The 14,353-nt window shown below is 48.0% G+C and overlaps 1 protein-coding gene across 6 annotated transcripts in view; it reads left to right on the forward strand.

Annotated features, from left to right (window-relative positions):
* LOC140740179 (lysophosphatidic acid receptor 2-like) overlaps positions 1–14,353 on the forward strand; it is a 64,996-nt gene that overhangs the window by 28,921 nt on the left and 21,722 nt on the right. For all 6 annotated transcript variants that reach the window (XM_073069165.1, XM_073069166.1, XM_073069162.1 and 3 more), the window contains exon 3: positions 12,713–13,475. In XM_073069165.1, the coding sequence (XP_072925266.1) occupies positions 12,746–13,475 (730 nt within the window). In that variant the 5' untranslated portion in view covers positions 12,713–12,745. The remainder of the gene's footprint in view (positions 1–12,712; positions 13,476–14,353) is intronic.

The raw sequence follows: 14,353 nt of genomic DNA on the forward strand, positions 1-14,353 counted from the left end.
TTTGTGTGGGTAGCCTCCAACCTGATGGCATGAACATTGACTTCTCTAACTTCCATTAATGCCCCTTCTCCCCTTTTTACCCTATCCCTTATTTATTTATTTATTCCCCCCCCCCCCCCCCCCCCCCCGGCTCCTTTTTCCCCCTCTCTTTCTGCCTGTTCTCCATCTCCCTCTGGAGCTCCCTTCCCCCTTTCTTTCTCCCTAGGCTTCCCATCCCATGATCCTTTCCCTTCTCCAGGTCTGTATCCCTTTTGCCAATCACCTTTCTGGCTCTCAGCTTCACCCCACCCCCTGTGGTCTTCTCCTATCATTTCGCATTTTCCCCTCCCCCTCCTACTTTCAAATCTCTTACTATCTTTCCTTTCAGTTAGTCCTGACGAAGGGTCTCAGCCCGAAACGTTGACGGTGCTTCTCCCTATAGATGCTGCCTGGCCTGCCGTGTTCCACCAGCATTTTGTGTGTGTTGCTTGGATTTCCAGCATCTGCGGATTTTCTCTTGTTTCAGATTCACTAGGAATCTTGTTTGGAAGGCCTCTAGAGATACTGTATCCTTTTTTTTAAGATAAGGGGACTATGCCTTACCTGTGCACTGTATTTCCTAACACCCTGTAAAACTGGAACAAAATCTCCCTATTAAACTGCAGCCTCATTACCATAAAGACCAACATGCTGTTTGCCTTCCTTGTTGGGCCTGTTTGCTAATGTTTTGTGATTCATGCTCTAGAATACACAGTTCACACTGAACTTTACTCTCTAGCCGTCTCTGCCTTCTGTTCCTCTTACTGATGTGTGTGACCTCACACTGCCCCACCTTAAACTGCAAATGTCAGATTTATTCCTCAGTCAGTCCACCTCTGTCTGACCATAGCATCCCCTTGCACCTAATTTCATTTCATTGGCATACCTGGTTTCATCCCCCAAATCATTAATATCAACAGTGAAGGGCGAAGGGCCGAGAACCGATCCCTGGGGCTCTCCTCTGTGTTTGATTGCATTGACCTGTCCTAAATCATTGAGCAGAGACACAAGAGGAAAGATTTAAAGGGGTATGGGCCAAATACAAGCAAACTGGAGACCATGGTTGGCATAGAACAGATAGGCCAAAGGACTTCTATGATTGATTACTTCCTCTTTGATTTTTGATTCTAATATTCTGTTAACAGTGGATCTTGAACTAACTGGCTCATAATTTCCCACTTTTCCCACTTTCTTGAACAAGGAAGCCACATTGTTTGGCCTGCCGAAGGGTCTCGGCCCGAAACGTCGACTGTACTTTTTTCAGTAGACGCTGCCTGGCCTGCTGAGTTCCTCCAGCATTTTGTGTGTGCTGCTCAGATTTCCAGCATCTGCAGTTTCTCTTGTTTGCACATTTTTTTTTAGTTTTTTGGTTTCCTCCAGAAATTCTTTGAATTAGAAAATATTTAACTAATGGTTCTACCTCCTTTAAAGCCCTTGTGGCAATTTGTTTGCTGTTGGTCCCATGGGTTTCTCGAATATTGGAATTGGTTTATCATTGTCACAATTACCAAGATGCAGTCTTGTAAACTATCCATGCAGATCAAAATCATTATTCAGTGCATAGAGGCAGAACAAGGCAAAACAATAATAATGCAGAATAAAATATAAAAGCTACTGAAAAAGTAACTGAAAGCAACAAAGAGCAAGATCATAACGAGGTAGATTGTGAGGTCAAGAGTCCAACTCTTTGCCCAAGAGTTTAGTAGCAGAGTCTGATAACAGAAGCTGTCTTTGAGTTTGGGAATGCCGCTATTTTGAAATCTTCTGCCCAATGGAAAGGGAGGGAAACGTGACTCCAGGGAGGTCTTTGATTATGCTGTCTGTTTTACTATGGCAGAGATAGTTTATCAATTGGAGTTTTTAAGTTCCCGTCCCTGTTATTTGAAACTAGTCGATTTGTTATCTAGAGTATTTGTATTTATTGTGTATTCCATGGTGAAACCAATTCAACATACCTGCTTTGAATGTTTCTTTGTTCACTGCTGTTAACTTACTCCTCCTGTTCTCTGGCAGTCCCACGTTCTGCCTAGCTGCTTGCTTCTTATTTATACATTCACAAAAACTCTTACTGCTTGGCTTGGTATTTTTTCTTAAAGTCATCAATTCTCTCTCTGATGAAATGTATAGTCTTTCACTGATGGATCTTAAAATCTTCCCTATATTTCAATTTAACATTGCCTCTGACTTTTTTCTAAACCCCAGATTTTCATGGAATCCCTCCTTCCGTTTGGGACAATTCCTGCTAAGTGTGATGGACCAGATACCTAAATATCTCCCGGATTTCCTCCACAATTGTTACTAATTCTGGATTTTCTGTGTATCCTTCTGTTTCCTTTTCTACACCTTCCCGAATGACTTGTTTTCCTCTGTAACATCCTGCCACATTTCCTCTTGATTTATTAAACATCCTGGATTTAGAGCTCTCACCTCTCCTATTTAGGGTGTGTAAAGTTGTAAATCTTTGGAAAATAGTCTACCTCTTCTACCAATGTGCATAGCCATACACTTTCCTGCACTATATTCTATAGAAAATAGAAAACCTACAGCACAAAGCTGTGCTGAACATGTCCTTACCTTAGAACTACCTAGGCTTACCCATAGCCCTCTATTTTTCTAAGCTCCATATACCTGTCGAGGAGTCTCTTAAAAGACCCTATCGTTTCTGCCTCCACTGCCGTCACCGGCAGCCCATTCCACGCACTCACCACTCTCTGCGTAACAAACTTATTCCTGACATCTCCTCTGTACCTGCTTCCAAGCACCTTAAAACTGTGCCCTCTCAGGCTAGCCATTTCAGCCCTGGGAAAAAGTCTCTGAATATCCACATGGTCAATGCCTCTCATTATCTTGTACACCTCTATCAGGTCACCTCTCATCCTTCTCCGCTTCAAGGAGAAAAGGCCGAGTTCACTCAACCTATTCTCATAAGGCATGCTCCCCAATCCAGGCAACATCCTTCGTAAGTCTCCTCTGCACCCTTTATATGGCTTCCACGTCCATATCTAACACTTCTTTTTCCATTCTCCTCATCTGTCCAAGTCATTCTGCAGACACCTGCTTCCTCAACACTACTTGGCCAGAAAGCCATCAATTCGGTCACCCAAATCATACCGACCTCTGTGGAACATCACTAGTCACAGGCATCCAACCAGAAAAGGCTCCTTGTATTCCCACTCTTTGCCTTCTGCCACTCAGCTACTCCTCTATCGATGTTAGCATCTTTCCTATAATATCAGACTTAGTAGCCTCATGTGCGGTTCCTTGTCTTCTTAAAGCCCAAGTAAACAGCATTCACTGACAAGGAAATCTGCAGATCCTGGGACCTGTTGTTACATGACTTTAATGGGTAGGTTAATAACTTTGCAGTTGACACAAAGATTGGAAGTGCAGACAGTGAAGAAGGTCGTCGAAGGGTGCGGCAGGACATGGATCAGGTGCAGATATGAGTGGCGAAATGGCAGATACAGTTTCATCCGTGAAGTGTGAGGTGTTGCTCTTTGGGAGGTCAAACACAAGGGGACAGTACACAACCAAACCAATAGCCTTGATGCCAATTAATGTCAAAGCCTTCACAGCACCGATGGTCAGAGGGATTTTGGTATTCATGTCAACATCTCCCTGAAAGTGGCCACACAATTCGATATACTGGTAAAGAAGGTAGTTTAGTACCCTTGCCCTCATTCATCAGGGTTTTGTGCATAGGAGTCAGAAAGTCATGCGGCAGCTTTCTAGAACTTTGACTGGGCTGCGCTTGGAGTGTTGTATACGGTTCTGGTACAGGGAGGATGTGGTTGCTGTGGAAAGGCTGCAGAAGAGGTTTACCAGCATGCTGCCGGGATTTAAGGGTGGAATGTCAGGATATTTGTCTCAACGTCAAACTGTCACATGCTGGACGGTATGCCTTTGAGCTGAGAGGGGGGAAGTTTAAAGGAGATGTGTGGAGGAACTCAGCAGGTCAGGCAGATGATAACTGAAGGCAGGTGGGTGGGGAAGGTCAGGGGCTGGGGGAGATGATAACTGAAGGCAGGTGGGTGGGGAAGGTCAGGGGCTGGGGGAGAAAGAATCTGATAGGAGAGGAGAGTGGACTATAGGAGAAAGAGGAGGAGGAGTGATCAAGAGTAAAGTAATAGAGAGGTGAGAGCAAACAGAAGGTCAGGGTGGGGAAGAGAGGGGGTGGGGGAGAATTTGTTCACTGGAAGAAATTGATATTCATGCCAACAGGCTGGAGGATACCCAGAGTGAATATAAGGTGTTGCTCCTCCACCCCGAGGGTGGCCTCATCTTGGCACAGGAGGGGGCCATGGGACATCAGAACGGGAATGGGAATTAAAATGTTTGTCCACCGGGGAATCCCGCTTGTGGCAGATGGAGTGGAGGTAGTCTGTGAGGCAGCCCCCAGTTTACGACGGGTCTCACCGATGTGGAGGACGCTGCATTGGGAGCACTGGACACAATAGATGACCCCAACATATTGGCAGGTTAAGCATTGCCTTAGCTGGAAGAACGGCTTGGGGCCCTGACTGGAGGTGAGGGAGGAGGTGTGTGGCCTGGTGTAACACTTGGGCTGCTATAAGGAACAAGTGGCAGGAGGGAGATTGGTGGGATGAGACGAATGGACAAGGGAATCAGAGAGGGAGCGATCCCTGTGGAAAGTAGTGAGGGGAGGTAAAGCTATGTTTAGTAGTAGGGTCCCTTTGGAGTTTACAGAAGTTGTGGAGGGTAAAGTTTGGGATATGGAGGCTGATGGGGTGGTAGATAAGGACAAGGGGGACTGTCTCACTGTTAAGGTGGTGAGAAGATGGGGTGAATGCAGATGATCAGGAAATGGAGGAGTTGTGGGTGAAGGCAGCGTCAATAGTGGAGGAAAGGGAATCCCATTCTTTAAAGAAGGAGCACGTCTCTGTTGTCTGGGAAAGGAAAGTTGCATCCTGGGAACAGAGGCGAAGAAACTGAGAGAAGGGGAGCAGCATTTTTAGAGGAGGTAGGGTGGGAAGAGCTATAGTCAAGATATCCGTGGGAATCAGTAGGTTTATAAAAGCAGGTTTTCTTCGGCGTGATGGATGTCTGAAATTGCGTGCTGGGGGTCGATGACATAGTGATGTTGGAAAGGCTCTTCGATGGACACATGGTTATGTGGAGAACGGAGAGACACGGGTCATACTGAGGCAGAAGAGTTTTAGTTTAATTTGACATTGTGTGTTAATTGGAGACAGTATGGGCTGAACAGCTAGACTGCTTCATTGTCTCTGTCTCAAGCAAATATGGACGTATACAACTGCAAACTTTTCTTCATCAACATCACCATTGCAGAGCCTCGCCCTGCTGCCTGGACACAGAGCTGGGGGGAAGCTTGCCCCTGGCTCAGCCCTCAAGCCGGCAGGAGTTTGCAGGTGGGAGATGGAACAGCGAAACCGCAGTGTGGGCATGAGGAAATGTTACGTACTGCCCAGCTCATGTGGCCCAGACACCGCTCGTCAACGCCCAGATCTATGGGGAGCAGGAAGAACAGCCACACGACGGTGGACAGGATCAACAAGGAAACCGAACACAGCCCAGACTGGGCGAGAGTCTCTGACCCCACCACAAATTATTAAAAAAAATGAGCTCAGATTAAAATCGGCCTTATTCAGAGCCGGTGTGAAGTGCTTCTCCTGGGAGCAGCAGAACCAGTTGCAAAACACTGGGCTTTTTATTGCTCCAGTCTGCAGGCTGCCCAGGTCACCGTGATCCTAATGGAAGACTCTGCTCCTGTAGTGGCTCCCAAAAATGAACTGCCCCCCCACCCCAGCAGTGTGAAACTGTGCTGAGCGAGACCCCTGCTCACGGAGCAGCCCCGGAGCTGTCTGGGTGGCTGATTGTTCAGTGTCAGAAGTCCGCTCGCTCACTCAGAGCTGCCTGTGCAGGCTCCCCTCTGTGGCTACGTCTTTCAGTCTCGCGTCCGGGCCTAGTCCATGTTCCACCACTCCGGCAGAGCGTGCTGGCCAGGATGGGAGGAGAGGAACAAAGTGCGTAAGCAGCAGAGAAGACTGGTGACTGTAAACCTGGAAGACGTGTCCGGTGCAGTCTGAACCTTGGGCTGAGACATGACGGGAAGATTTACTGCTACAGCTACTGTACTTCTGTGTTGAGACAGAGCAAATGAAGAAAGAGGGAGCAGAGGAAAGCCTCTTGTGCCTGGGCCATGGGGCAGAAACTGTCCCAGATGAAAGCAGTAATGCATGCATATAGCATTGCCTTATCTAACAGGGAGAGAGATAGTGAGTGTTTGTGGCATTTGTGGGGGAGACCAAACTAAAGGGATAAAGATATGTGGATAAGAGACAGAAGAATTGAAGTCCAGCTGATTCTGCTGGTTGTTCAACTCTGATTATAACATCCTGTCCCACATTTACAGCTGCAAATAAAAACCGCATGTGCTGGTGAAACTTAGCATTGCTGAGAGTTAGTCATACCATTATATAGCAGAGAACTAGAGCAACACGTCCATGGTATCATCCTGTTTGTATTTGGCCCTCATCTATCTAAACCTTGCTTATCTCTGTATCTGTTCAGATGTCTTTGACTGTTCTAATTGTATTCACTATACCTTCATTCCACTTGCCCATCACTCTGCCTGACAGATTCGCTCTCAGTTGGCCTGTGCTCACCACAGCTGATGTAGTCCAAGCCATTGACTGTATCTTGACTTTCGCCTGCCTGGCTTAACCATCACCAACTTCCCTATACTGTCTTCTGCCAAAGACACCTGAAATCAGAGCCCCTGTGGCCTCGGTATTCCCCGTCCGGGTAATGTCCACCGGTCCTAGCTCTTGCAGCTTCTCTCTCGCTCTCCTCCCACTCCAACACCCCTCCACTCGCATCATCCTTCCTCCTCCCTTCCTCCTCCCTCCCCCCTTCCCCTCCCCTTCCCCTCCCCTTCCCCTCCCCTTCCCCTCCCCTTCCCCTCCCCTTCCCCTCCCCTTCCCCCTCCCCTTCCCCCATTCCCCCTCCCCATTCCCCCCTCCCCTTCCCCACCCTCTCCCCATACTCCCTCCACTTCCCCATTTCCCCTCCACTCCACCTCCCCTCCCCATTCCCTCTCCCCTCCCCGTCCCTATTCCCCCTCCCCTCCCCGTCCCCATTCCCCCCTTCCCCTTCTCCCTCCCCCACCCTCTCTCCCCTCCCCATCTTCCCCCTTTCCCCTTCCCCTCTTCCCCTTTCCCCTTCCCCTCCCCCCCAATCTCTTCCCCCACCCCCATCCTCATCTCCTCCCTATCCTATTAATGTTGTCATCCAGCTCATTTATGTTCTGCAAGTTCCAGTCGGGACAGTTATGAATGACAATATTAAGAGCAGAATAAAAACACAAAATGCTGGCAGAACTCAGCAGGCCAGACAGCATCTATGGGAGGAGGTAGTGATGACATTTCGGGCTGAAACCCTTCATCAGGAGCAGAAGTTTATTTTTGAGGTGGAGAAGAGAGAATGTCTCATCACCCATTCAGGATGGAAGCAGGCTCTTCTGCCCACTGTATCCAAACTGGACATTTGAGAACCTATCTCATTCTCCAGCACTGGGCAGTATTGTGTGTCTTTCTTTGGGTTTCCAGCATCTGCAGATTTTTCTCATGTTTGTGTTTTGAGAATACTTGCCTTTATCTTCACTCAGATTATTTCTAGATTTTAATCCCACCCCCACGTGGTGAAAATAAATCCCCTCCTTCCAACTGAACCTCCTGTACCATTCCTAACATGTGCCCTCTCTGTTGGGGGAATGTTTCCTACCAACCATGGACCCCTCAGTTAATGGTTGGGGTCCATGGTATAAAGATGGTGGGGAACCCCTGATCAAGACCATAAGACAGAGGAGCAGAATTAGACCATTCATCCCATCGAGTCTGTTCCACCATTCCATCATGGCTGATCCCGGATCCCACTCAACCCCACACACCTGCCTTCTCACCATATCCTTTGATGCCCTGACTGATCAGGAAACGATCAACTTCCGCCTTAAATATACACACGGACTTGGCCTCCACTGCAGCCTGTGGCAGAGCGTTTCCACAGATTCATTATTCTTTGGCTAAAAAAATTCCTCTTTACCTCTGTCCTAAAGGGTTGCCCCTCAATTTTGAGGCTGTGCCCTCTAGTTCTGGATATCCCCACCATAGGAAACATCCTCTCCACATCCACCTTGTCTGGAACTTTCAACGTTGGGTAGGTTTCAATGAGATTTCCCCCCCTCCCCCCACATTCTTCTAGATTCCAGTGAGTACAGGCCAAAAGCTGCCAAACGCTCCTCATTCGCGGAATCATCCTCACGAGCCTCCTCTGGACTCTCTCCAATGACAGCACATCCTTTCTGAGATAACAGGGCCCAAAACTGTTGACAATACTCCAAGTGCAGCCTGACCAATCTCCTTGCTTTTATGTTCTATTCCCCTTGAAATAAATGGCAACATTGCATTTGCCTTCTTTACCACAGACTTAACCTGTAAAGTAACCTTCTGGGAGTCTGGCACTAAATCCCTCTGCACCTCTGATGTTTGAACCTTCTCCCCCGTTGGTCTCCACTACTGCTCCTTTTTGCAAAATGCATTATCATACATTTCCCAACACTGTATCCCATCTGCCACTTTTTTGCCCATTCTTCCAGTTTGTCTAAGGCCTGCTGCAATGGCATTGCAATTCCATGATCTAAATCATTGACAAGCAATGTGAAAAGCAGCGGTTCCAATACTGACCCTTGAGGAACCCCACTAGTCACTGGCAGTCAACCACAAAAGGCCCCATTTATTCTTCTGTCTTCTGCCTGTCAGCCATTCCACTATCTATGCCAGTATCTTTCCTGTAACACCATAGGATTTAATCTTGTTAAGCGGCCTCTTGTGTGATACCTAATCAAATGCCTTCTGAAAATCCAAGTAAATGACACCCACTGCCTCTCCTTTGCCCATCCTGCTTTTACTTCCTCAAAGAACTCTGTTAACAGATATGTCAGGCAAGATTTACTTTACAGAAACCATGCTAACTGACTTATTTTATCTTTAGTCTCCAAGTACCTCAAAACCTCATCCTTAATAATAGACTCCAACATTTTTCATACCATTGAGGTTAGGCTAACTGGCCTATAATTTCCTTTCATTTGCCATCCTTCCTTTTTAAAGAGTGGAGTGACATTTACAATCCTCGAGACCTTCGGGACCATGCTAGAATCAAGTGAGTCTTGAAAGATCATGACCAATGCATCTGCTATCTCTTCAGCAACCTCTGTCAGGGCTCTGGAATGTAGCCATCTGGTCCAGGTAACTTACCCACCTTAAGACATAGAACATAGAAATGGAGAAAACCGGCAGCACAATACAGGCCCTTCGGCCCACAGTGCTATGCTGAACATGTACTTACTTCAGAAATTACCTGGAGTTACCCATAACCCTCTATTTTTCTGAGATCCATGTACCCATCCAGGAGTCTCTTAAAAGACCCTATCATATCCGCCTCCAGCATAGCCACCGACAGCCCATTCCATGCACTCACCTCTCTCTGCGTAAAAAACTTATCCCTGATATCTCCTCTGTACCTACTTCCATGCACCTTAAAATGGTGCCTTCTCACGTTAGCCATTTCAGCCCTGGGAAAAAGCCTCTGACTATCCACATGATCAATGCCTCTCATCATCTTGTACACCTCCATCAGGTCACCTCTCATCCTCCAGGCTCTGAGGAGAAAAGGCCAAGTTCACTCAACCTATTCTCATTGGGCATGCTCCCCAATCCAGGCAACACCCTTGTAAACCTCCCCTGCATCCTTCCTATAGTTTCCACATCCTGAGTTTGCCTAGCACTTTTTCCTTTGTAATAGCAATGGCACTCACTCCTGCTCCCCGAGACTCACAGACCTCTGCGAGTGTCTCCACAGTGAAGACAGATGCAAAGTGCCCATTAAGTTCATCTGCCATTTTTTGTCCCCCATTACTACCCCATCAGCATCATTTTCCAGTGGTTCATCATCAACTCTCACCTCCCTTATACTCTTTAAATAACTGAAAAAACTTTTGGCATCCTGCTTTATATTATTGGCTAGTCAGCCCTCAGAGGGTCAAGCAGAGAACTGTTGACTTTTTGGGTCAAGACCCTGCATCAGCACTCTTGTTGCTCCAGACTAACCTGTCTCTCCTCACAGCTGAATCCCTGGTAACATCCTGGTGAATCTCCTCTCCACGCTCTCCAATGTCATCACATCCTTCCTGTAGTGTGCTGACCAGAACGATGGACCATACCTTTGTTGTACCATAGCCTACCCGCTGTATAGTATATGTCCCAGCTCGTGAAGGCAAACGTTTCCTGTATGCCACCTTCACCTTATTGGTCTGTCCTGACTGCAGGGATCGTAGCACTAACACCTCTCTGTTCCTCCGGACCCGAGGACCTGTCCAATCTTCCAACACTCACCACCTTTTACATTCCTTAGGATTTCCCTGCCCATCTTGTTAAGCTCAGTCTGCAGCTGAAGTCTACCCTCCTCACAGCCAACATGGCACTAGATTTTCTATTGAATGCGAACTGAATGATTATACCTGGAGCACTTACATCATTAATGTACATTCGATGGCTACTAATAAAGTGGCCACTGAATGCACTGTAGGTTTGTTGTCTGCTGCTGTGTCCCATCCACCTCACACTTCGATGTGTTGCGCATTCAAAAATTCTCTTCTGTGCGCCACTGTTTTAACGTGTGGTTACTTGAGTTACTGTCGCCTTCCTGTCAGCTTGAATCATTCTGGCCATCCCCCTCTGACCTCTCTCATTATCAAGTTGTTTCTGCCCACCATCACTAGGTATCTTTTGTTTTCTTGCACCATTTTCTGTAAACGCTGGAGATCATCTTGAGCGCTTGAAAATCCCAGTTCAGCAGTTTCTGATATACGCAAACCACCCCATCTGGCACCAGCAATCATTCCATAACCAAAGTCACTTAGATGACATTGCTTCCCCATTCTGATGTTTGGTCTGAACAACAACTGAGCTTCTTGACCATGTCTGCATGCTTTTATGTTGCTTCCGCACATTTGACTGATTAGATATTTGCATCAACGAGTAGTGCAAAGGGCAAGGATCTCTCTGGGACATGTCTGGTCACAGGCCCCCAGTCACAAAAACAACCCTACACTGTCACCGTCTCTCCTGTGATCAAGACAATCTCAGATCGGTGTTCCATCCTGGTGATATTGATCCAGAGGTTATTTGAAAGTCAAGTACGAGGCATAAAACATTTTGCTTATTTGAGTCATTTATTGAGTGATGTAGGAAAGTATGGACAGAAGAAAATACGCAAAGAACAAAAAAAGTCATGGTTGTCCCAATTCTTACAAATGAGCTCAGACTAGACAAAAACAATACATTCCAGAGATTAGAATAACCTATGGAATAGCCAGATTTAGTGGTGTGACATCTGCTCCAGAGAAACTTCTAGAAAAATACAGAATCAGCTTATACTAGAGTTACTGAAAGCCTTGCTGAGCAATTCAGATATCCCACCCTGCAAAAATTCATTTCAGGCAGGTAGCACCGCCGCAACCCCATATCCACCCCCCCCCCCCCCACCCCGTCGACCTCCAAGGGTGTATGTAAGTATGTAAACACAAAGTACACTGCAGATGTTGGGGTCAAAGCAACACGTACAACCAACTGCAGGAACTCAGCAGGTCGGGTAGCATCCATGGATATGCTTGTTTCCACGGATGCTGCCCGACCTGCTGAGTTCCTCCAGCTTGTAGTAAGGGTGTATGTAATACTTTGTTTAGTGATTTTGTCTAATCTGTAAACCAATTTGGGTATATGCAGAAAATGTGACATTAAAGTATGTACTTATATTATCATGCAGTCGTTTTTTTTATTCTATTACAACTTTAAGCAAGTCTACAGGGAGTTCGGCCTCATCACGTAGGACATCAATAGAGTAGCTCCTTAGCAGCTAGCCAGCTAGTTTAAATAACGTTAGCTATGCTAATGAATGAATGACAGCTGTTAAACTCACCTCAACATGTCTTTTACAGTCATTTAACCCGCCACAGGTAATAGAAAAGCCACTGTTGCAAACAGTGCAGCGAGCAACACTGTCATTATCTTTTGAGGCCCGCCCACAGAGAAAACTGATAGGTCTACTGAGCACGAAGAGAGACCAATCAGGATGCTCCCTCTCGCTCTTACTCCTCCCCTTCCTCTCCCTCTCAAAAAAAATTGATTTCTGGGATATTGTATATAGTTTGCAGGCCTCAGGGAGCTCCTATCAATATGCGGGAGACTCCCGGAACTTCCGGGGGAGGTGGGTGTACATAGGTGATTATATGAAAGTACCAGCAAGCTAAGGCAGGAGATTAATTACGATTTTGCACACTGTAGTTTGTCAAATTGTCCCAGGGCGCTATCCTTTTGGACCAGTCTCCCATGTGAGGTCTGTCAAGGTCCTTTCATCAACGACTCTGCACTGACAGGCACAATCAACGCCTTGATCAAACTGGTCCGACAAGATTTTCTTGCTGACTTTTTCTGATGGATTTCATTCTCTTCAAAACGTGATTTATCCAGTAACTCCCCCAGCACTGGTGTCAGGGAGAGTGGGATGGTTTAGAATGGTTCTTTTCTAGCCCGGGGGCGCCCACCTTGCGCGCTGAGCGACACTGATAAGAGTGGACATGATGCTGTTTTCATTGCAGGTACACTTGATCCCACCTGAGAGGGAAGGAGCCATGGGGAGCTGCCACTACAACCTGACCATCCCCCTCTTCTACAAATCAGCCGGCAAAGACTTGACTGACAGGTGGCGGACGAAGGATGTGCTGGTGGTTACCCTGGGCCTCTCGGTATGTGTGATAGTCATACTGGCCAACTCGCTGGTCATCGCGGCCATAGCCCTGAACCGCCGCTTCCACCAGCCCATCTTCTACCTGCTGGCCAACCTGGCTGCCACGGACTTCTTCTCCGGCGTGGCCTACACGTACCTCATGTTCCACACGGGCCCGCGCACCGCGGAGCTGACGGTGCACACCTGGTTCCTGCGGCAGGGGCTGATCGACACCAGCCTGACGGCCTCTGTCGCCAACTTGCTGGCAGTCGCCGTGGAGCGCCACCAGACCGTCTTCCAGATGCAGCTGCACAGCAACATGAGCAACCAGCGCGTGACCTTCCTCATCGTCTGCATTTGGATCACCGCCATCCTGATGGGGCTCATCCCCCAGATGGGCTGGAACTGCGTGTGCGACCTGGACACCTGCTCGCGGATGGCTCCCCTCTACAGCCGCAGCTACCTGGTCTTCTGGGCCATCTCCAACCTGGTCATCTTCTGTGTGATGTTGCTGGTGTACATGCGAATCTTCTGTTACGTCCAGCACAAAGTGCAAAGGATGTCCCAGCACACGTTCCACTCCAGGCACAAGGAGACCATGATGAACCTCATGAAAACGGTCGTCATCATCCTGAGTGAGTCTGCTGTTCTTTATAGAGATAAGTCACACTGGGTGTAATGTAGTTCATACACCACCGCACCTGTATCGTGCAGCCTTCCCCCTCCCACTCACCATTAGCAAATCCACTGTCCCTCAGGCCTGCCTACAAATTTATCATGCTGATTCTAATCTTGAGAGGAGCAATTCCTCCTGCATTCACTGGTATTTACAGCCAGTTCCAGAGTCCCAACCAGTCTTGAAATATAAGACACACAGGTAAACAGGTGGGTCAGACCCTGAGGTCGGCACTGTGAGTCACCAGAAAACCTGGGACAAGGGCCAGGTGAGAGGTAATCAAAGCCTTGAGAGATCTCTTTGAATAATGGGCATTGGACTGATGGATCCCAAAGGATCATATAGCGATCATATGATGACAGTAAATCTGTATCAGTATCCGCCCACCCCCCATGCCCCTCCCCGCCCCTGACTCCCCCGCCTCTCCGCTCCTGCCCCTCCACAGCCTTCCCACCCTTTTCCCCACTCCTTTCCCCCACTCCTCACCCCCCCACTCCTTCACCCCCCACTCCTCACCCCCCACTCCTCACCCCCCCCACTCCTCACCCCCCCCACTCCTCACCCCCCCACTCCTTCACCCCCCCACTCCTCACCCCCCCACTCCTTCACCCCCCACTCCTTCACCCCCTCACTCCTCACCCCCCCACTCCTTCACCACCCCACTCCTCACCCCTCCACCTTCACGCACTCTCCTCCGTGGCCCCCGGAATCAGTGCTGGGACCCTTACAGTTTGTGGTATACATTAACTATAGATGTGACTGTCGGAGCCACGACTGGTACGTTTGCAGAGGGTGTGAATATTGATGGGGCGGTTATCAGAGAGGATGGTGATGGTA

The sequence above is a fragment of the Hemitrygon akajei genome, chromosome 16 (genome assembly GCF_048418815.1).
Source record: "Hemitrygon akajei chromosome 16, sHemAka1.3, whole genome shotgun sequence".
In the NCBI taxonomy this organism is placed as follows: domain Eukaryota; kingdom Metazoa; phylum Chordata; class Chondrichthyes; order Myliobatiformes; family Dasyatidae; genus Hemitrygon; species Hemitrygon akajei.